Here is a 22,240-nt window from a genome sequence, read left to right as displayed (position 1 = left end):
TAAGAATTGTATGTGTATAAATATACTTACATATGTAATTAAAATCGGTACAAACAGATACTTTCCTAGGCACCTAAAAACTTTTTTATTGAATAAAATAAGAATTTAGGTACCCTTGATTAAATGAATTATAGCGTTTTAGCTTCTTACCTACATATGCCAGTGACAAAAATACCAATTTCTGAAAAAAACTATTAATCCTGCGAAAAATTATTTACTTACATAGCTCCATACATAGAAATCTGTCCAACATCTTTTGAAAACTGCCACATCTCCAGAGATCCTCAAAGAAATTTTTACCACGCTATCATTAATTATAAAATTGAATATCTCATCGGTCGAAGATTAAAGAATGAAGATTTTCATCTTTATCAATGATTTTAATATCCCTTTTTTGGGACCTGGATAGTTTTGCTGACATAGTGTGTTTATGTACATACATATGTGTGAAAGATTGTAGGCACCCAAATTAAGAACAGGTGCATTTTGTTTCTTAAATTCTATTTCCTTTTTATATTTATTGAATCGTTAAATAATTAAAATTGGACGTTCGATATCATGAATTGCTCCGATACAGAAAAGAAATGTTAATAAATTTTTCAAATTTTTACTAGCAAAAATTAAAAAAAAAAAGTGTGGCAACACATATAACATATCCTTTTCTGGTTTTTAAATAAAACTTAAATTATAACCATAATTGAACACTTTTTTATGACAATTTTTGTATTACACCTAAAATTTATCAAAATTTTCCGTTTTTACTGTCATTTAAGTTGTCTGTATCTTAAAATTATTTTTTTTTAATGGTAAAATTTTTGCGTCAAATTTTATATTTTACTTCTTGTTAGAATTATGACAAAAATAGAAAACGGTTTATGTAACAAAATAACAACAAAAAAAGAAATAACACTGTTATATGTGGTGTTAAGCCAAACTCGTACAAAGCATCTCGTGTAATACGTGGTGTTAAAGCAAGCTGTATAAAGAGTAAGCATGGATGATAATTCTTTTAAGCTTTATTTTCTTTCCTTGTATTAAAGAAAATTCAAACGAAAAAAAATCGTACGAAATAATTCCGGTAGATGTCATGTCTGTTACATTTCATGTGAAACGCTCCCTTTTTAATAACAGCTGGACAAACTTCAAAGTTTGTATAAAAAAAATAGATGTTTTGGCATTATTGTTAAATCGGCATTCAATTTTTGTAAGATTACTGATTCGAGTTTAAAAAATTTTTTTAAATACATATTAACTCTTTCATTAACTTTATTTATTTCTAAGACTTGTTATTGTATTGCTAAATATGACTTCGAGGAAAAGAAGTGGATCTGGATCGTCAAAACGCCCGAAGGAGAAGGTTGTATATATTTATGAAATATTTTTACGTGGGGAGGATCCTACCAAAGACAATCCAGAATTTTGGAATGAATTTTTTCTTTTGCAACCTAATGTTGAAAGTTTTGAAAATGAATTGTCTAAATTGTCAATTGAGCAGCTTGTATCTGTTAAAAATAATTTAAATTTGATTTTTACAAAGTGTATTGAAATGCTTGAATCAAGTCATACAAAAAGAATTTTTAATAGCCTTCAAACGTTATGCGCACTTTTTCATTCCATATTTAAAAGGTCTGCTTCTGAACCGAGTCTTGATGTTATACGTACAATATTTGAATTTGAGCAAATGGATGAAAATATGAAAATGTTATTAACACATTGCAATAATATTATGATAAGTAAGTCCCAAGGTTTTATTAAGATTTATTTATTTAATGACACAACAAAAAATTTTATATTTTTAGGTGATATATCAGAAGGCACAAGATTTATGTGCCTTAAATTTATATTGACTTTAGTAACAGGAACTGATAACGTTAGTCAAAATATTTTAATGGAATATTTAATGATGCATAGTTTGTTTGACATTTTAATACGTTTATTAAGTGACTCTTCATTACGTGCACAACATGGTCATGATATTGTAGTATTGTTAACATTGTTGGTAAACTATAGAAAGCATGAAGCTGCCAACCCTTACATTGTACAATTATCAATATTAGCAGATGAATTAGCTTTAAATGGGTAAGTATTAATTATTTTTTTGGCCTACTTAAAGTAATACCTAAACTGTTTTTGTAGTTACGGTCAAATGATATCATCATCACTTATTGATTTTTGTCGTCAATATATGCAAAACTTATCGAATGTTCAATCTTCATCGTGGTTTTCTTCACTGTCAAATATCGTGGGTAATATGTTTGTCTCAGATGAAGGTTATGAACGTGTGCAACAAATCAAAGCAAATAATGCACTACTATTAGCTTTATACGAAGCTGTTCATCTCAATAGAAATTTTATCACAACATTAGCACATACACAGACTGAAAGTAGCGCACCACCATCACCTAGTAACACTTTGAACGCTAACCAACCAGTTCCAGATCTCTCGAATGCTCCCATTCTAGACATAACACAATATCCTAGTAATTTGTTAGTTGCAGTTTTTCAATACTGGTAAGCAAAAAAAGTCAAAGTACTTACTTTTAATAATAAATTTTTGCTTAAATTTTTAGTTCAATTGTAATGCAAGATAACAAAAATGAATCTAGTGTAGCAAATCTAAAACTGTGTTTTTTAATTTTGACGTGTATATCAGAGGACCAGTATGCTAATTCAATAATGCATGATAATAATTTAACTTACAAAGTTTTATTGCATCGAGCTCAAATGAGACATCGAAAATTAAATGTTGATCGTCTTGGAAAAGCACAACCTTTGGCTGCTACTTTATTAGATTTGCTTGTTGAGTTCATTGTTTCGCATTTAATGAAGAAATTTCCAATGGAATTATATTTACTGTGTATTGGCGTAATTCACCGAATCTTGTGTTATCAGAAGAGATGTCGGATTCGATTAAATTATCCATGGAAAGAACTATGGTCAGCTCTAATCGGTTTACTAAGATTTTTAGTAACCCAAGAACAGAATCTAGTAAAAAAATGTAACATTTTTTATTTATCATTACAAGTTGTAAATATATTCAATTTATTCATCACATATGGAGATACATTTCTAGCGACAACTAATAGCTACGATGAGCTTTATTATGAATTAAATCGTGAAGAGAAAGTTTTTAGTGAAATACATGCCATGGGTTTGTTAAAAATTTATTTTTATTTTTATAGATTTTTAATTATCGAAAAAAATTTTAGTTTTACGTTACACAACAATGCCTGATACTGAATATAAAGACGATGTAATAAAGTTAATGGGTTCTTTAGTGAATATATTGGCAATTATAAAACATTTTCAAAATAAGATTAAAGAGTGGTTAGCTGAACAAGGATTATCGACACCAACTGAAGAACAAATATTAGAAGTTGTCCGGAAAAATTATGATTTAACATTAAAATTGCAAGATTCTTTAGATCATTATGAAAGATATTCTGAAACACCGAAACATACTGCATTTTTTACATCAATGGTACGAGATGTTGTCACCGATACACGAAAAAATGTTTATGCTTACATAAAAGAGGCAGTATCGGCACTTCCGGAAGCGGATCTAATCACGTCTCAATGAAAGTTAGATATGTTTTGTTAGATATGTGGATTTGGAAAATTATACAAAGAAAAACAATTATAGTAAACACATTGTCTTAAAACTTTTTGTTCGTACATTGTGAATTTATATACGTATATAAATGTATGAAATGTATATTTATATATGTATATATATATATTATACATAGATATATTTGATTGGTATGTTTTATGATTTTATTCAATATTCAAAATAGCAAACTGAATATTTTTAAAAAAATAATTAAAAAAAACTATTTTATAAATGTGTAAGAATATTTGTATTAAATAAATTAATATCATTTTTGGATATAATAAACAATTTAAAATTATAAACATTAAAAGTGCTTTTAAGTCTTTTTATTAGTAAATAAAATATAAGGATATAAAATTTGAATGAATGAATTAGCGCATTGATATTCTTAACTACAGAGCATTATTATAAATACTAGAACTGAAAACATCTAGGAAAACTTTAAAGTTAAATTCAATTTCAATTAAATTGATAATTCGAAACTGAAAAGCACATTTAACAAATGTGAACATTATAGAATTACAAATGTTAAATAAAGGCCATATTAAAAAAATGTACATACCCATTAAAAATTTTTGAAAATCGATTTTTAGCGTACTAATACTTTACACTCAAGTTGTATTTCTACTTTCTATTGCCTATTATGATTTCATTGAAACTTATAGGTTTCAAAATGTTTTTATATTACTAGAGAAGATATAATTTACTTGCATTGTTGTAAAAGCCATTGCATGGACTTGATAATACAATTTGTGAACATTTTCATTTTTGTTCAATAAAAATAATCTTGATAACAAGTTGCTATAAACACTAGACCCTTAATACATATTTATATAAAAAAATATTTTGAAAGTTGTTAAAAATGAGCCACGAAATATTGTTGTTTTATATTTTAAAAGACACTTCTCCAATAATTCTTAGTTATGATCAAACGATCAGCCATTACCATGTTTAACCACAGTTATAATCAGCCTTGTTAATATTACAAAATTTAAAATAAAAGAAAGTAGTTTTTTTTTCAAAGAAATCTCTATATTTTATTCATATATAGTGTAGATAATTATATATATGTATAGTTTGTTTGATTTTTTATTTCATTTATATAATTAATATATGAACTAATGTATACTTTTACATAATATCAATATTATTATAATATTTATGTATAAATTGAAAAGTTAAAAAAAATAATTGGGTATTTTAAATTTAAAAAGATTTATTTACAGAAAATAAAAATCAAAACATCAAAATTAATGATAAAAGAAAATAACCGAGAACTTGAGGGTACATAAATGTATTTTCCTTCCATTTTAATTTGATGTTTTAATTTTGATTAATTTAATTATATGGAAATCAAAAATATAAAAAGAAATTTAAAAAAAAAATAATAATAATACCATTAAAAACTTAAAAATAAAAACATTTTAATACAATTTTCAACTTAAAATTTAAAAAAAATTATATAATAAGGTAGATAGTAAAATTTATAAAATAATAAATACTAGAATTTTATATTTTATTTCCTTATAATTGTTTTTAACATAAGAAAAACAAAATTTTTTTACAAATATTTTGTTGAAATTTCAATCTTTAAATTATTTATATTATCAATTTCATTATTTTTGTATTTATTTTGTAAATATTATGACTAAAAAAATTTTAAATTTATTTTAAAGTTTATAAAATTTGTTATTTAATTACAATCATATTTTTTTTTTAAACCAATATTATTAAAAAATTATGGTATTAAAATAATGTAAAAGGTTTTTAAATTTTTAAAAATTTCTTTTATAATAAAACTGAATTAATTTTTGGAAAACCATAAATAAAAACTCAGCAAAGGGCACAATAAATTAAAATAAGCATTATTTTTTTTATTTAACAATTTGGTTGCTAAATAAGAAAAGTTTGTAGAAGCCTTCAAGTTGATTCTTGATGCAAACCGATTTGTTCAGGGATTTTAAATTTTTTGAAAGTTTTTTCTAATTACAAAGTACGATTCTATTGAAAAAACGGCAATTATTTTAAAATTCAATTTATTGAAAAGAAATAACACAAGTAAAATTAGCTAATATTATTTTATTATTTTAAAATTAGATGTAGTAAAAAGGCAGATTTTTTTCAGTTGAAAATCATAATTCAGAGTACGCGAAATCATAATTCAAAGTGCCCGAAATTATTCAATCATTTGCAAATAAAAGTTTTATTTAAATTTTAGAGTAAATCTTTCAGAATCTAAGATTCAAATTATTTATAAATTTTGGAGTGAAATGAATTATGAAGAAAAAAAAAATAATTATTTTTTTGATAAATATACATATTAAATATTTATGTAAAAAATTAATTAAATAATTACTTAATCCTTTTACAATATTTTATTTTTTAGATTTACATAATATTCTTATCAAAACCTTTTTGTTTGATTTAAATGTTTTTTTTGTAATGAATTATATCAAATTTAAAAAATTATTTATTTATTTTTTAATTTGCCTAATAAAAAGTTTATTTTTCATTTAATTTTCCATTATTATTTTTGTATGTTTATGTTATATAAATCATAATAAGTTTTAACTTATTTTTTTTTAATATTTATTTTTACCTACATTATATTTTATTTTAATTAATTTTGTGTTTTTGTCAATACAATAAAAAATTTTTCAATTAATTTAGAAATGATCAACTTTTACAGAAACCGTATGTGCAGCTGTATTACTTGGTAAATCAATATTATCCCATTCTGTATGAAGATTTTTTTCACTATCAGTTGCTTTAAGTGCTAAACCTAATGATGCTGTACGACCAGCACAATGTGGAATATTTAATGTTACTGGTACATTGAATTCAAGTCCTTGAGGTCCGCACATTACTAATGGTGATAGCATTGTTTCACCTATAAAATTTATAAAAATATATTTAAAAAAAAAATTAATATTTATATTTTTTTTATAAAAGAAAAATATTAAAAATATAAAAAGTATGTATACACAAGAAAGTATAATTTTATTTTTAAATCATATTCCAATTTAACAATCATCAATATTCATCATAAGAAACAAACAACAATCATAAGAAAAATTTTGTGTTTTGAATAAAAGGAAAATAAGTAAGAAATTCTAAGAAGGCAAATCTAAAAGAGTTCAAGAAGAAATTAAAGATTTTTTGGAAAAAATTTTGTTTCCGATTTTTTAAAAGGAAAAACTAAAGTGCATTTTCAAAATTTAAAAATGAAAAACTTAAAATAATTAGATTGTTTTTAATTTTTAGTATAAATTTATAAAACTCCAAATAAAGTGAAAAAATATGAAAGGTTGTCCTTTTTTATGAAATATAAGTAGAGAAAAATAGAGAAGGTTTTAAATATATGTATTAATTTTAATTATAAGTGGAGAAAATACTCTTAACTATTTAATTTTCTATATAAAAATAAATAATTCATAAAACATTATCCTATGTTGTTTAAAAATGCAAATCTAATTCGAATTAAAACACTGAGTGCTTTTAAAAATAGATGTTGTAGCCTTTTTATTTGTTACTTTATATTTTCTAATATTTTTTTATTTTGATTCTTAAAATGTTTCCTTAAAAACGAATCTACAAAGTATAATTCAAAACAATACTAAAATTATAAAAATAACATTATTACTTTATTAATGTCTTAATTTCATAATTGCTACTCAATACTACTATTAAAAAATAAAAAAATTATAACACTAGTACGAGTTGTTAAATTAATCAATATTAATTTCCGAAAATCTTTTTAAATTTATTTATTTTAACTCTTTACAAAAACTTTGGTTCATTATTAAATTTCCATTATTGTAAATTGATTTTTAAATATAGTAATAAAAATGTGTAAATTAATTATTTAAAATGAGATTTTATTTTAATTCAAACACAAAATTATGTTACATTTTCATATTATTATTGTACGTTTTGAGTTAAGTGATTTATCACAACTAAAATTAACAAGATAATCAGAAAATTATACATATTTTAATTTTTAGCATTGTAAGAATTTATAAACAAATAAGAGTAAAATTTGTAATTTTTAATTAATTCAATTCAATCAAAAAAGATTATCAGGAAGATTTCTATGCAGGATAATATTCTTTAAAATAAAATTAAACAATAACTTTTCCGGCAATTACGAATGTCCACTGAGCTTAATTTTTTTTTCTATATAAGAAAAACAAACAGTTCAATAGTTTGAATTACGAAAATCTATGTTAAAAATCTTACAAATTTTTCTAACAGACTTCAATTAAAAATGAAAAAGTTTAAAAAAAAAAGTGAGTTAAAATATTAACAGGCTCATTATGTACGACGAATTCGTTAACTTATTAAAGTTTTTTAAGCTGGGGTATTTACTATCATTTGGCGAAAGGATTTATTCGTTAATGCTTTTACAAAACTAGGACATTGTATAATATTGAAAGTATTTTAATTATTTATAGTTATATTATATAGTTAGGCAAATTTTTGGTCGAATTCGCCATGCATAATATTAAATTGTCAGATATCCGAATTTCTTGGCAATATTCGTTACTTATAATAAATCTTTAAAAAAAATTTTTAATTGCATGATTTATGCTATAAAAATAAAATCTCAGTCAGAGTTAAAATGTTCTCAAAAGAATGAAGTAAAAAAAAAAAAACATTTCAACAATGGAAATAAGAATAAAAATTAAAATTCGTAATAAAATTAATTCTGTAAATATTTTAAATAATTTGGAATATTTTTATCATGAAATTCGAAAAAAATTGTTTTATTAAGAAATTTGTATTGCAATTGTTTGGAAGGAAAAAATTTTTTCCAAACAATAGCAATTCTTTCAAAACTATTTCTATATAATTCGATAGACTTTCTTTAATATACGAAACGAAAAAAGTCAAATTTAGGATCAAGAGACATTTATAATTACATACTCTCTATTAGCTCTAATAAAATTAATATTAAATTTATATTAATTGTAGTTATTGTTATTAAATTTTAATATTGCTTAAAAATATTGTAATATTTTTAAATATTAATTTTTTATTCGGTTCCATAATTTTCTTTCTACAGTAAGACTATTTCCAAAACAGTAAAACACTATCCCGTAATTGAATTTTACGTTAAAATTATTTATTACAATTTTCCCATTTTCAAATTAATTTAATATTCTTATATACACGCATTTTTATATTTTTTTTTTAAATCTTTAAAGGTTTAAAAATCTATTCGAATTCAGCAATAGCAGTTCAAATTTCTAAATCAACATTTGTTCAGCAAAAATTTTATTATAATATTTAACAAAGTTCTTATTTCTAATTTTTGTTCAAAATTTAATAAATGTTTTATTTTTTATTATGCAAAAATTTACGCTAACGCACATATTCAATATTTTGAAAGCGATGTTCTGTCTAAGATTTTACCAATTTATTACAATTGTACAAAAATTTGGTTTGAAACACAATCAGGTAGATATACAAAACTTTAAACAATTAATCTAGATATTTGAAAATTTAAACTTACCCAAAAATTTTTGTTTTCTACAAAGGACATGCAACAAGAATTACACAAAATGTTAAACCCCACTACTCTTACTATTAAAAAGCTAAAAAACGAAAAGCTTAAACATAGAAAAAGGATAAAAAGATAAAAGTAAAAATAATAAACCAAAACCAAAGAGAAGAAAATTAAATAGAAATCTAATACTCGTAGAACGTTCAGATTAATATTATATTAAAAGAATTTGCTACATAAAAGATTTAGCTTTAGTAACACCCACACAAAAAAAAAACACACGCATCCACACACTTTTAATATGGGATATTTGGTAGAAAAATATATAATAGTAAAACAATAAATCTTTTAAACAAACCATTTTCCATATCCAATGGAGGTCCACCAACTGTTTGACTCATTCTTGGGTCAGTTACTGTAAAATATACTTCTTGTTTAACGCCAGGAGCAATTGCTCCAGATGGTATAATTAAAGATACATTCCAAACGTTATCACATAAGGTGCCGCCATTTTCATCGAATACACCATGAGTTGTTGATGGTTCACGTGGTATAATTGGAAAAGTAGTACCAGTTGCTCCTATTATATTTGGTTTAATTGGTGATGATGAAGAAGCTGCTGGCGACAACGATATAGATGTATTCGCCGTATGTTGTTGTTGTTGCGATTGTTTTTGTTGTTGTAGCGGTTGCTGAAGTTTTACATTTGTTGATGGTATAGGAACTGGACCGGCTATAGGTAGTGACATATCACTGGCATATGGTGTACTTGTTGCATTTGGGGGACCAACTGGTAAACTTGCCTGCGAAGTATAATGGGTTTCGATTGATGTTCTACTAATTGAAAGATCACATGTTGGATCATTAGCTGATTGTATTGGAGGAAGAGTTGGTGGTGGAGCAGTTCGTTTTAAAATATTTGATATATGAAATGGTGGGCGTCCGTCACGTGACGGTGTTAATGGTGTTGACTGTTTTTTATTTTCATCGCGAGGTGTATTGTTACTACTATTGTTATTACTATTACTTTTAACTGATTGTAAATCGAGATCTAATTTTTTTATTTTATCATTTATATCTTCTAAATCGTCTTCTGGGTCATCTTCGGTAAATGCTAACGGTGCTTTTGTAGTTAAAGAATTATTATTTTCTTGTGTTATTGTATTTTCAACGACTGTATCATTTGATCTTTGCAAATCGGAATGTGTAGTTTCATCGGAATTACAATTTTCATTCTCAGTTTCAACTTTCTCTTCTGTTTTACGTTCATCTGTAATATTTTCTTTAGATGTATTTTCTTCTTTGGTTTCATATATTGGTTCATGCTTAACAATATCGCGTTTTGATACATATGTGGGCTCAGCCATTGATTCTAATGTATCTCGTCGTGTTTGATAAATTTGTTCACGTAATTGGGATCGAGATTTAAGACTTTCTCGAACCTCCTTTCTTGACTGATACATAGATTCACGATCCGATTTATCATCTTTTTCAGATTGACTACTACTTTGTGGCGGACTAAATTCACGTTCAATTTCTCGTTTACCTTGTGCAATTCTTTCTTGCATTTCTTTTTTAGATTGATACAAATGAGAACGATGCATTTCACGACGTGATTGATAAGTTGGCTCATCAGAATGATCTGAAGAATAAAATCGTCGACGTACCATAACTTCTGAACCAGGTGCTCGTCTTTCTTGTAGCATATATGCTCCATGTCGACTTTGATATATGTCATCTGGATCATAAGTAACTCTTTGCATTATAACCGGTCTTTGTGAACCAGTTCGATCAGCTGTACTATGTCTTCGAATTATACGCCGTCCACTACTACTATATCTACCAGAATCAGCTTGACGACGTTCTAAATCAATTAAAGCACGATTTGCATATAAATCATCTAATTCTTGTTGTTGTTGCATTTGCTGTCGTTCACGTAATCGACGCATTGAATTTGTGTAAATATCTTCAGATTCTAAATTTTGATAAGTACTATTAAGCATGCCATCATTTGGATAATATGGTTCATGATATTGTTTCATTGCTGCATTATAATGTTGTTGCACTGATGAAGTAGGATACGGAAGTGATTGTTGCTGCTGCTGCTGCTGTTGTTGTTGTAACTGATGAAGATGCTGTCTTGGTAAAGGTTGTGTAGCATATGGAGGATAACCATCTTCTGGATAGTGAACCCGATTCATATTACGTTCATTCATTGAATATTGTCTTCTAATACATGGTTTTATTGCTACACGTTCAGGTTCTACCATACTATTCATACGTCTTAGAGGTTTTGTAGATTTAATAAAAGCATTTTTCAACGCCGCTAATGGTGATTTTAATACTGATTTCTTTTTTGTTTTCGGTGGTGGTAAAGGAGGTGGTAAAGGCGGTGGAGTTCCATTGGAATTATTTGCATAAAAATGTCGATAATTTGGATCGTTCATTTCATTTGAGTATATCATTTGATGTGAACTGCCTGATGATGATGATTGTTGATGATGCATTTGTTGGTTATTTTCATAATAATACCGTTGATCGTAAGGCTCCAGATCGCTAATTATAATTTTTTAAGATTATATTTTTGGTTTGTTTTTTGTCTTTTTTATTATTTTTTTTTTTTTTTGGTACTTAAAATTCAGAATAATATTTTTTTTTAAATTTTACAAGAAAATATAAAAAGAAGTGATTAAAGAAATAAAGAAGATCTTTTTTGAAAATTTTCTGTTTTTAAAATGACTAAATGATTGTAATAAATAGCGATCTACTTGTATTTAATAAAAATAATTTTAAATTCAAATTAAATTTAAGAGATCACTATTTAAAAAAAAATGTGAATGTGAATGTTAAATTAAAAATTATTTCAAAAAAAGAAGTATTATTTTATCAATAAGACATTCAGCACACACGCACACACACTCGCACTTTGCCAGCCACCAACATTTAATTTAAATTATTTAATATTTTTATAAATATTTTATGATATTATATAATTTTAATTTATATGTATAAGATATATGAAAAAATGAAATTAATGAAGATTCAATTTAACTATAATAAAAGTTTTATTTAATAAAAAATAAATTAAATGATGAAAGAATGGAAAAATCATGAAAGTTAGTGGCCCATTACCTTTAATTACATTTTTAAAGTTTAATATTAAAATGAATTTTATTTAAAAAAACTTTAATAATAATTATACAATGTTTAAAGTTCAATAAAAAAATTTAAATAATAATTTTTAAATTGAAATTTTAATAATAATAATAAGAATAAAGAACATAAATATTTATTTTTTTTAAATTATACTGAAATATTGAAATGTTTTACAACAATTTAGATCCTAAAACAAAAATCAATTTATACAAAGCATTGATAATATTTGTTAGCCTCATAATTATAAATATTATTACAATAAAGAAAATTAAGATATTTATTTTATAAAATTCCATTATTTGTTTAAATCAGGTGCAAGATTAAAAAAATCTGATTGAAATTTTCAGAAACATAAAAATTAGATTAAAGAAAATTGGATAGCAAAATTAATATTAAAACAGAAAAGATTATGAATTTAATTTATTATTCAAAAATAATTTAATTTTTAACATAATTATATTGTAAATGTGAAAGTTTTAAAATTTCAGTTTGGCATACTTATAATAAACATAAATAATTATATAATGAATTTTATTAAATAATTGAATGCTTCTGTTTTCTGTTTGATTCCCCTCTCTTTTTCTTTTTTTTCTTTTTTTTGAAATTCAGTACAAGTTTTAAATATTTTTACATTCCAGTGTCTAGGATATTTTCTAAGATTTAATTAGAATACTAAATCAAAATATTTCCAAAATAAAAAAAAAAACATCCTTATTATTGCCAGAAAAACATTTACTTTATTTTACCATTTAAGAATTAACTGATTCAAAATTTCAACTGGTTTCCAATTTTAATCGTAAAACGACATAGAAATTATGAAGATATTTAAATTTTATGTATGTAATTACGTACGTATGTTCTTTATTCCAATGAAATTTACCTTAATTCTAGTTTCTCAATAATTTGTTAGTTAAATTTAAAATTAATAAATATTACTAAAAAAAAACAGGAAAATTAAAGTAGAGTAGACAATATAATTTTGTGCGTTCTTTCATACTTTAATAAAATAATATAAAGATAAAATAAAATATATAAATAAAAAAAAGAAGATATCGTGAGTGTTTGTGCGCGTGTTTACACTTATAATAGGTTTTTAAATATAAAAAATTAAGAAAATAATAAAGAGATTCAACTAATAACTAACCAATTTCATTTCATATATTATAAAGATTTATTTTTTTTATGAGTGCGAACTGCGAAGTTATTAATTAAAATAATAATTGCAGATTAAATTTATAAGTCATATATCTATTATTATATAATTAAAATAATAACTCATATATTTTATTACTGATAATAATTAAAATGTAGTGTAGAAGTTATTAAGTAATTACCCTATTTTAATAAATGATTTATTCAGATAGATTAAATAAAATAAGTAAGTAGAAAGAATTTTACAGGAATTTCAATTAAAATAATAGAAAACAGTTAAATAAAATAAATAGGATTTATTTATTTAATAAATCATTTAACTAAATACAATAAAATGGAAATTCTTTGTGAAAGAAAAAATAGAGATTTATTGCATTCACTTATACAAATCATATTATCAATCTTATGCACATTTTTTGTCAAGTACAAATTAAAATAAATTTACAAATTTAAAAAATCAAAGAAATTCCACGATATTTATATTTAATTGTGTTGATTTTTGCTTTGATGTTATTTGTTAGTAAATTATTTAATATAATAAAAATTATATTTACTTACCTCATGTTATGATGGTGCCCAGCTGCCCCGATTTGAGGTTTTCGGTATAATTCGAATGCAGAGCCCCTTTGTTCTCTACTACCAGCTAAATCTAATGCATGTCTTTCAGGTGTAAGATGTGGCATAATACCTAAAAATGTAAAAGTGTGAAATTATCAAATACTAAAAAAAATTATGAAACAACAATACGACAATTTTTTATGACGGAAAACTTTTTTTATTAAATTTATAACAATATAATATAAATATTTAAGAGTTACCAATAGGTGGAGGTGGTGGGCCACGATGTGAATATTGACCACCATAACCACTGTTGTAACCATTTGTTTGTTGGTATGCTTGCTGTTGCTGCTGCTGTTGTTGTTGTTGTTGTCCAGCATTGTAATGGCCATATGCATGTATTGCTTGCTGTGTTGTGCCGTTCCCATTTGAATGATGTGGTGAGCCAGACGCTTGATTATGATGATAATGAGATGGTGTCGGTGGATAAAAAAATCCATTTGGAGATCTTGGTGATCCAGGTTCCTTTTAAAAAATAATATATAAATTATGCACATAATATATATTAACTATTTCAAACATAAAAAAAATTTACATCAAATATAACATAATATGTAGTTCCACTATGATAAAATACAAATAATATAAATATTATTAATCTATTAAAATTGACTTACTCCATTATCCCAATGTCCAGAATTTGTCATTTGTCCATTACTACCACTTTGTTGTATTGGTGGACGATAATTTTTAGGTTTCGGTGGTGGAACGGGTTTAAATGGTGTATTACCCATAATATTGTTAATGCCATTACCATTTAATGATTGAGATGACATTTGTTGTTGCTGCTGTTGTTGTTGTTGATGTTGCTGTTGTTGTTGACCTCCATTACCATTCATAGCTGATCCTTTTCCTATTTTACTAGCATAATCAGCTTGTGATGCAGAATTATTACGACTAAATTATGTGATGAACAAAAGAACAAAAATTTATGGATGAAAAATAAAAAAAAAATTAAAAAGGAAATTGGCAAAGTAAAAAAAATGCAAAAAAAAAAATAAACACCAAAAAGGAAATAAAAAACTAGGAGCACACAATTTTTTGGACCACAATAAACTTTTGAAATTCCAATTAAAATTACATTGAATAAGCTTTCACATTTGGAAAGAGGGACATTTACAATAAAACAAGTACTTAAAAATATAAAAAAACTACAATATATTTTGATCTTAGAAATTACTTTTAAAATTTTAGCAGATTTAAAAAATTAAAGAATCAGAACTGGCCCAGAATTTCGTTCTTTGAAAATTTATACAAGGGTATTATATTTGGATATTTTATGATGTTGGAGTTTAAAATAAGGTGTAAGATGGAATTTTCTTTTTGGTATTATTATGAATTTATGCAAGTTTTGATGAGTTGTTTGCATTTTCAAAGCTTGCAGCTGTATTCGCTGCCTGCATGCATGCAAAAAGAAAGAAAAGAAATTAAAAGTTAGTAAAAAAAAAAAGAAAATTATATATTGGCCGGTATATGTACATATTTTTATTATAAAAAAATACAATATTTTGAAAATTGTCTAAAAATCAATCGTCAACTAATATTATCAAAATTGTAAAAAGAATTCGGGATTCCTCTGCACTCCATTAGTGTAATCAATTTTCTTTCGGAAATTTAATTTCTTAAATAATTTATATTTTAGTAACAAGCGGATCACTATTACAATTGTTAAAAGGAATTTTTAATTATTCATCTAATTATTCGATCATATTTTTTCGTTCGTATAAGTGTTTTTACATTTCAAAACACGCTACAAAGACAAAAAATCCTTTGGAAGCATTGAAATCATTTACAAAACTGTACAGCTAAGATTTCTTTAGCTTAAATGATAGAAACGGCAAAACTATTAAAAAAATTACATTACCACTTCAAGTTTAATGATTTAGACAATTTTCAAAATAATATCTTAAAAAAGAATAAATTTTAACTTAAACTACTCATCCAATTTTGTAACACTTATATTTAAAACATAGTCTTATAATTCACTTTTTTATATTCCAATCGAAATGAAATAAATTATCAAAAAAAAACTACAAATCGCGCCTTATTATTTACCTATATTTTCCATAATCTGTTTTTGTTTCCAAAATCGGTTTTCTTGGACTATTATCAAGTATTAAATTTGATGGTCTTTGAGGATGATTTATACCAGATTGAGAATTTCTTGCATCTAAAATATTTTAAAAAATAACGTAAATTGGAAAAAAATAAAATTTCTTCATAATATTATTTTACCAATATTTCTTGGTGAACCAACTTCGTGATAACCCGGTCGACCAGGACTATTTTGGCGATTTAAATCATTAGCATTACCAAAACTTCTTGAATGATTGTGTAAACCTCTTGAATATTCTGTTCCATTTGGACCAACAGGTGGTGGTGGCCGACTATTTTAAATTAAAAATAGAAATAATAAATATAATCGTACAAGAAAAATTTAAATTGAAAATGAAAATTATATGAAAGAGCCTAAAAAAAATTTTAAACAAAAAAATGTTTTCAAAAAACATACTTTGTAGTTGGTACTGACTTAAGATCATCCGGTGCATTTGGTCCTAAACGTAAATTTTGCATTGATAATTGTGTTGTATTATATGAATCATAACTAGATACGCTATCATATGAACCATTCTGTGCAACTAATTGTTGTTGTTTTACGTTTCTGATACCAGATGGATCCATGATACGATGACGTTCAAGAGAATTTTGTGTTCTTTCAATTGAATCAGTATTATTTCTTGTGATATATTCATCTTGATGACTATCATCTAAATTTGATGATATTTGACCGGTTGTTGTTGTCGATGATGTTGTTCCACTTGGCTGCTTATTACCAAATAATCTTTCTTGTGCTGTACGACCAATAGTGCCACCAGAGCTACTCGTTCTTGACGGTGTACCACTATTTAATGATAATATACCATTTGTTGATGTTGTAGTACCATTACTAGTACCAGGTGGCTTGACACCACGATCAATTCTTGGTGGTAAATCGGGTGCATTAATACCATATAAAGATTGTGGTCGATTTGATATTTCGGGACTTAATGAAGATGAATTTTGTATACCACTTACTGAATTTGTTAAACCACCACTATTTGTTGCTCCAAAACCAAATTTATTATCAATAGCACTTGTACGACGATTTTGTGGTGGATTTGTATGATCATATGGATTCTTCGATTGAAAAATAAATGTAAAAATATGTGAGTATATGTTTATATGTATGCGTATGAATATTTAATTAATATTTATAATTATTTTACAATTATAAATTTTAATTTTTTAATGATTTTTAAACATGGTTTATTTGAATGTTTTTCAACTTGAGAACTTTAATTTTTATTTTTGATGTCAAAATTTAAATTTTTTGATATTTAATTTGATCACTCGGGAAATTTTGTAATTTTAACTAAAATCGGACAGCTCTTTTAACAAATTAATTCTTTAAATTTTGACATTTTGGTATTTGAATTGAAATAATATTATTTGACATTGAATTTGAATGTCATGCAGAATTATCATGTCTTAAAATTAAATTATAAAAATGTTTAAAAATCATTATAATGTTTTGATAATTTTTATAAAATATGTAAGTACGTATGTATATTATTTTAAATATTAAAATTAAATTTGACATAGACATAAATTAAATTCTTATTTAAAATTAATTTAATATTACATTATAATAAACGGTATAGGTTATAAAGATAAAGGGACTAAACACTCTTTAAGCGGATAAATAGTAATTTATATTACAAGTACCTATATCATATATTTATATATAACTGTATGTTTATGGATATTTACAAATAAGTATAAATATCATTAGATTTTATGAAAATGATAATAAAATTAAAATAATAAAGCAATTATTTTTAAAGCTGTTTTTTGATTATTTTTAATAAATTGATTATGTAATAATTGATAATGAATATATAATAGAGATAGTATAAAATATATTATGAAAATATATAATGATGTTAAACACAACTACATAATATTTAGTATATGTTTATTTTAATGTTACACATAATATATTGGTCCTCTTACCGTATATGGAGGTGGTAATCCTTCACCTATGTCCCTATCTCTATCCAAATTATCTTGATTAGTTGCTATTGATGGATCTGAACTTGATTTAACCAACTGCGGTAAATTTCCAAGGGATAATGATGCTGATGGCCCAGGACTTAATTCTAAATCCGATTCAGGGCTTGATGCATATGATAAACGGGATGTGGTCATTGGGAATAGGAAATCATCCGATAAGGATTCAACAGGCTTTTTATATATAATTTAATGATATATGATTTTTGGGTTTTTTTTTATATATTAATTTTCATTTTTGTGTAATAATATTATAGGATATTTAATATATGGGAGAATAATGAATAATATGTATATAATATATAAAGTTATGTGATGTAGAAAGTATTAATTTGTATTATATAGAAAGGAGTATTTTAATAGAATATTTTTGTGTTCGGTTATTATTGTTTTTTTTTTTTGTTTTTTTTTTAATAAAAATGATAAATAAATTAGCAAATTAAATAAAAATAAAACAAAATCACACGAATTCAAACGCAAAAATAGAAAAATATTAGATGGATATCAAAATAATTAATTATTTTAATATAATTATGTATTTATATATATATATATATATATTTAAATAATCAGAATAATATGTGGGATATATATATATATTTTATTTGAATATTTTATTATAAATGAAAATTTTAGCAGAATAATAACAATAATGATAGAGTAATAGTGTATAATAGTTATATTTGTGTATATAAGTGTGTGTAGATAATTTTGTATGAATGGGAAAATGAAAATACAAATGAAGGCGAGAACAAAATTTTAAACAAAATAATGTAAAAAGGATTGACATTTTAAAGGATTAAGGATTTTTTTTAAAGTTTTTAATTCAATATATATTTTTTTTTTCAATAAATGTATTAATTGTTTTTTCGTTTAACATGATACATATTTTAATTTTAATTATATTATATAAATTGGGGAATACAAAAAAAATTCAAACCAGAAGCAAAGGAAATGACCATGATGAATAAAAATTTAATATTTTTTTTATGTAAGTTTCATTTTTAAATTTATGTATAATATATAAATAAAAAAAAAGAAAAACAGAAAACAAAATCAGTTAGAATTATACAATTTTCTTTTTAAATTTCTAAAAATATTAATTAAAATTACAAAAACTAAAAAAAAAAAACATTTTTTCTTTTACTTTTTCTAAAATAACAACAAGTTCTTTTTAAAAAAAAAAATTCTACATTACTTTCGTATGATAATTAAATTATGAAATTTAGTGAAATATTTGCAAAATTCAAGTAAATTACTCATAAATCTACATATTTTCTGAATTAATAATTACCCAAATAATTAATAAATTATTTTGATTCCCAATGATCTAATGATGATGCATTTATTGTTCTATACAATTCGTTTAATATATAATGAAATAAATATTGTAATTATAAAAGAAAGTAATTTATTATGAATTCAATAAATTCAATATTTTATCTTCCATGTTAATTATATAGATTTATTATAATCAAAATATTTGAACGTTATTAATTAAAAAGCACTGATGTTTTGAAATAAAAATTCAGTCATTTACATACAAAATGTTCTCGAAAAATCGGGAGAAACGTGAAAACAGGTGATTTTTTTTTTTAATTTTAGATATTATACTTATATTTTAATTGTTTCACAAACAAGTTTTGATTTTTCTTTGATGAATTTCAGCTGCCTCTGACGTTTTTGTATAAGATTCGAGAAAAATGTTTGATTTTCAAACTTTGCTTTACGAATTTTGCTTAAAAAAGACCAAGTGAAATTGTTGTAGACCGTTAATTTTTCCTTTTTCATATACAAGTATGAAAAACTGAACACGCAGCAAGGTAAAAAGGTGTTTTTATAAAGTGATTTTTATTCCCAATACGATTTTGTATATTTTGTCTACTTATTTTTTTTTTTACGTAAATAGCTGAATTTATTTAATAAACTCAAATGATATGAAATGAAAATTCATTTCGTAAATTAATTACTTTTCTTCCGATTCTTACTCATGTTGAATACAATGTAGAAGTAAATAATATTTAAAAATTGTTTAATTAACTTGCAAATAAAATGAAATCTTACAATACTAAGTTTTAAAATATTTTATGAGCCAGCTTTGGAATATTATTTTATTATTACGAATTGTATAGAAAATAATTTTAAGTTTAGATATGTTATTTTCAAATTACTATATACCACGTGCCATCATTTAAATTTCTCGTTTAGTAAATTTTACGAAAAACTTGAGGCACCTTAAGCCTTAGTTAAATTCAACTTACATAGTTAAAAAATGTTTATTTTCAATTTATTTTAACAATTTATTTTAAAAAAATATTGTAGCTTTTAGCTCTAATTTTAACAGAAATTTACACAGAAATTCGAAGAAAATATATGTTAAAGAAATAACGAAAATTAATGAATATTTTATTGAAATGTACATAAATAAAATTTTTAACTTGAATTTTATTTAATATTTATTTAAGTATATGAATTTTAATTTTCTAACAAGTTGAATTTATTCAAAGCTTTGCTTAATTCTTTGAACCCAATTCTAACTGTAAACAATTAAATCATATTTAATTAAATATAAACTTGTGCGTCTATATTTAAAAAAAATGGTCACAGAATTTTTAATGATATTCATTTCATTGTTAATTTGTGATGTTAAAATTTTTTACCTTTTGACGAAACATTTGACTTCGAACGGTAAGTTTATATTAATTTTTACAATAATTATCGTAAAATTGATTTATATTTGAGTTTAAATTGCATTGCAACAGAAAGTTTTTACAGTGAAATTTTATTTTACATTTTTTTTTACCGAAATTGGTTCATAACATGTCTTGCGTTAAATATTTAATTTTCACTAAATTTCAATGAAATAGCTAGTAATTTTATTTTAATATATTTTTACATTTTAAATAAATAAAAAAAAAACAATTACTATAGTAAATGAATGAACATGCTTGCAAATATTAAAGCGATATAATTATAACATTTAACGTTCATTTTTTGAATATTAATAATGCAAATTTCTTTTTTAACAAACTACATATATACTCTTAATAAAGACGAAAATAACAACGAAATTAATCAGTGATTTTTAATAGTATATAAACATGCTATATACATATTATGTATATATTCACATTACATAATATCATAATATTAATGATTATTAAGAACAATGATTTGTTTATAACAGCTTTATTAATATTCAAATACATTTTAAAATGGAGCAAAAAATTGGAAACATACTAAACATTTACAAAAAAATAAAACTAAACATTTTTCATTAAATAGTATATATGTATAAATATGCGTTAAGCACTAACATTAGTAAATTTTCTTAAAGCTGGTGTTGGACCATTAAATGTATTAGTTTTTGAACCACCACTACCACCACTACTTCCACCAATTTCTCCTAAAGTACTTATTGTACTATTACCATCAGCATTACTACCATTATATTCTGAATTTGTTTTATTTAAATTTGGTATATCTAATGCATTATTATTATTGTTATTATTATTATTTGTAATAACATTTAATTCTTCAATACATTTCGTAAGTGTTATTATTTCTGAACCATCAACTAATTCTTCTTTACCACTTGAATTGGTACCGCTACGATTACCATTTTCATCTATATTACTATCAGTATGTAAATTTAAGCTTGAATCAAAAACAGCTGATGAAGATGTATATAAATCATTATAATAATATGGAATACGTCTTTCACTTTTATTACTTATACTACCGGTAGCATCTGTACTATTTAACATCAAATTTGAATTACTTGATGTTGTTAAATTTGATAATGAAGCGGCACTTTCTAATGTTATTAATTGCCTTTTCTGTTGTTGCTGTTGTTGTTGTTGAAGCAACTGTTGTTGTTCACGTTGCCTTTGTAATTTTTGTAATTTACGATATTCACGTGTTGTATTTTTACCATAAATTTGATTTAAATTTGGTTGTGACATTTTATAATTATTATAGCTATTATGATTATTTAATTCTGGTTGGACGGAGTTTTGATGTGATGGTAATTGTATTGTATTTAGTTGTGGTGACGATGGTGCACTAAAACCATTTGGCATTGA

At 24.0% G+C, this 22,240-nt stretch overlaps 2 protein-coding genes across 10 annotated transcripts in view; one reads left to right on the top strand and one right to left on the bottom strand.

The window, feature by feature from the left end:
- The first annotated feature begins 1,156 nt into the window (after positions 1-1,156).
- LOC129609655 (armadillo-like helical domain-containing protein 3) lies at positions 1,157-3,792 on the top strand. 3 transcript variants are annotated; one of them, XM_055521710.1, is made up of 5 exons: positions 1,157-1,204; positions 1,282-2,079; positions 2,137-2,511; positions 2,571-3,151; positions 3,210-3,792. In XM_055521710.1, the coding sequence occupies exons 2-5, from the start codon at positions 1,304-1,306 to the stop codon at positions 3,578-3,580; spliced, it is 2,103 nt and encodes a 700-aa protein (XP_055377685.1). In that variant the 5' UTR covers positions 1,157-1,204; positions 1,282-1,303; the 3' UTR covers positions 3,581-3,792. The 3 variants fall into 3 exon arrangements, with proteins under 3 accessions (XP_055377685.1, XP_055377686.1, XP_055377684.1); XM_055521711.1 differs by having other exon boundaries at positions 1,178-1,733; positions 1,800-2,079; XM_055521709.1 differs by having other exon boundaries at positions 1,178-2,079.
- Positions 3,793-4,663: 871 nt separating this feature from the next.
- Positions 4,664-22,240, bottom strand: part of LOC129609672 (tight junction protein ZO-1-like) — a 121,038-nt gene continuing 103,461 nt past the window's right edge. For 2 of the 7 annotated variants that reach the window (XM_055521761.1, XM_055521762.1), the window contains exons 6-14: positions 18,099-18,329; positions 16,558-17,222; positions 16,281-16,432; positions 16,101-16,215; positions 14,663-14,942; positions 14,246-14,510; positions 13,986-14,115; positions 9,478-11,675; positions 4,665-6,503 (exon numbers count right to left, since the gene is read on the bottom strand). In XM_055521761.1, coding sequence (XP_055377736.1) covers positions 6,280-6,503; positions 9,478-11,675; positions 13,986-14,115; positions 14,246-14,510; positions 14,663-14,942; positions 16,101-16,215; positions 16,281-16,432; positions 16,558-17,222; positions 18,099-18,329 — 4,260 coding nt within the window. In that variant the 3' untranslated portion in view covers positions 4,665-6,279. Of the gene's footprint in view, positions 6,504-9,477; positions 11,676-13,985; positions 14,116-14,245; positions 14,511-14,662; positions 14,943-15,225; positions 15,443-16,100; positions 16,216-16,280; positions 16,433-16,557; positions 17,223-18,098; positions 18,330-22,240 lie in introns of those variants that run through there. The other 5 variants (XM_055521758.1, XM_055521759.1, XM_055521760.1 and 2 more) reach the window with 5 other exon arrangements.

The sequence above is a fragment of the Condylostylus longicornis genome, unplaced genomic scaffold (genome assembly GCF_029603195.1).
Source record: "Condylostylus longicornis isolate FDR11 unplaced genomic scaffold, ASM2960319v2 ptg000040l, whole genome shotgun sequence".
Lineage (NCBI taxonomy): Eukaryota > Metazoa > Arthropoda > Insecta > Diptera > Dolichopodidae > Condylostylus > Condylostylus longicornis.
This window is presented reverse-complemented; position numbering and strand designations above follow the sequence as displayed.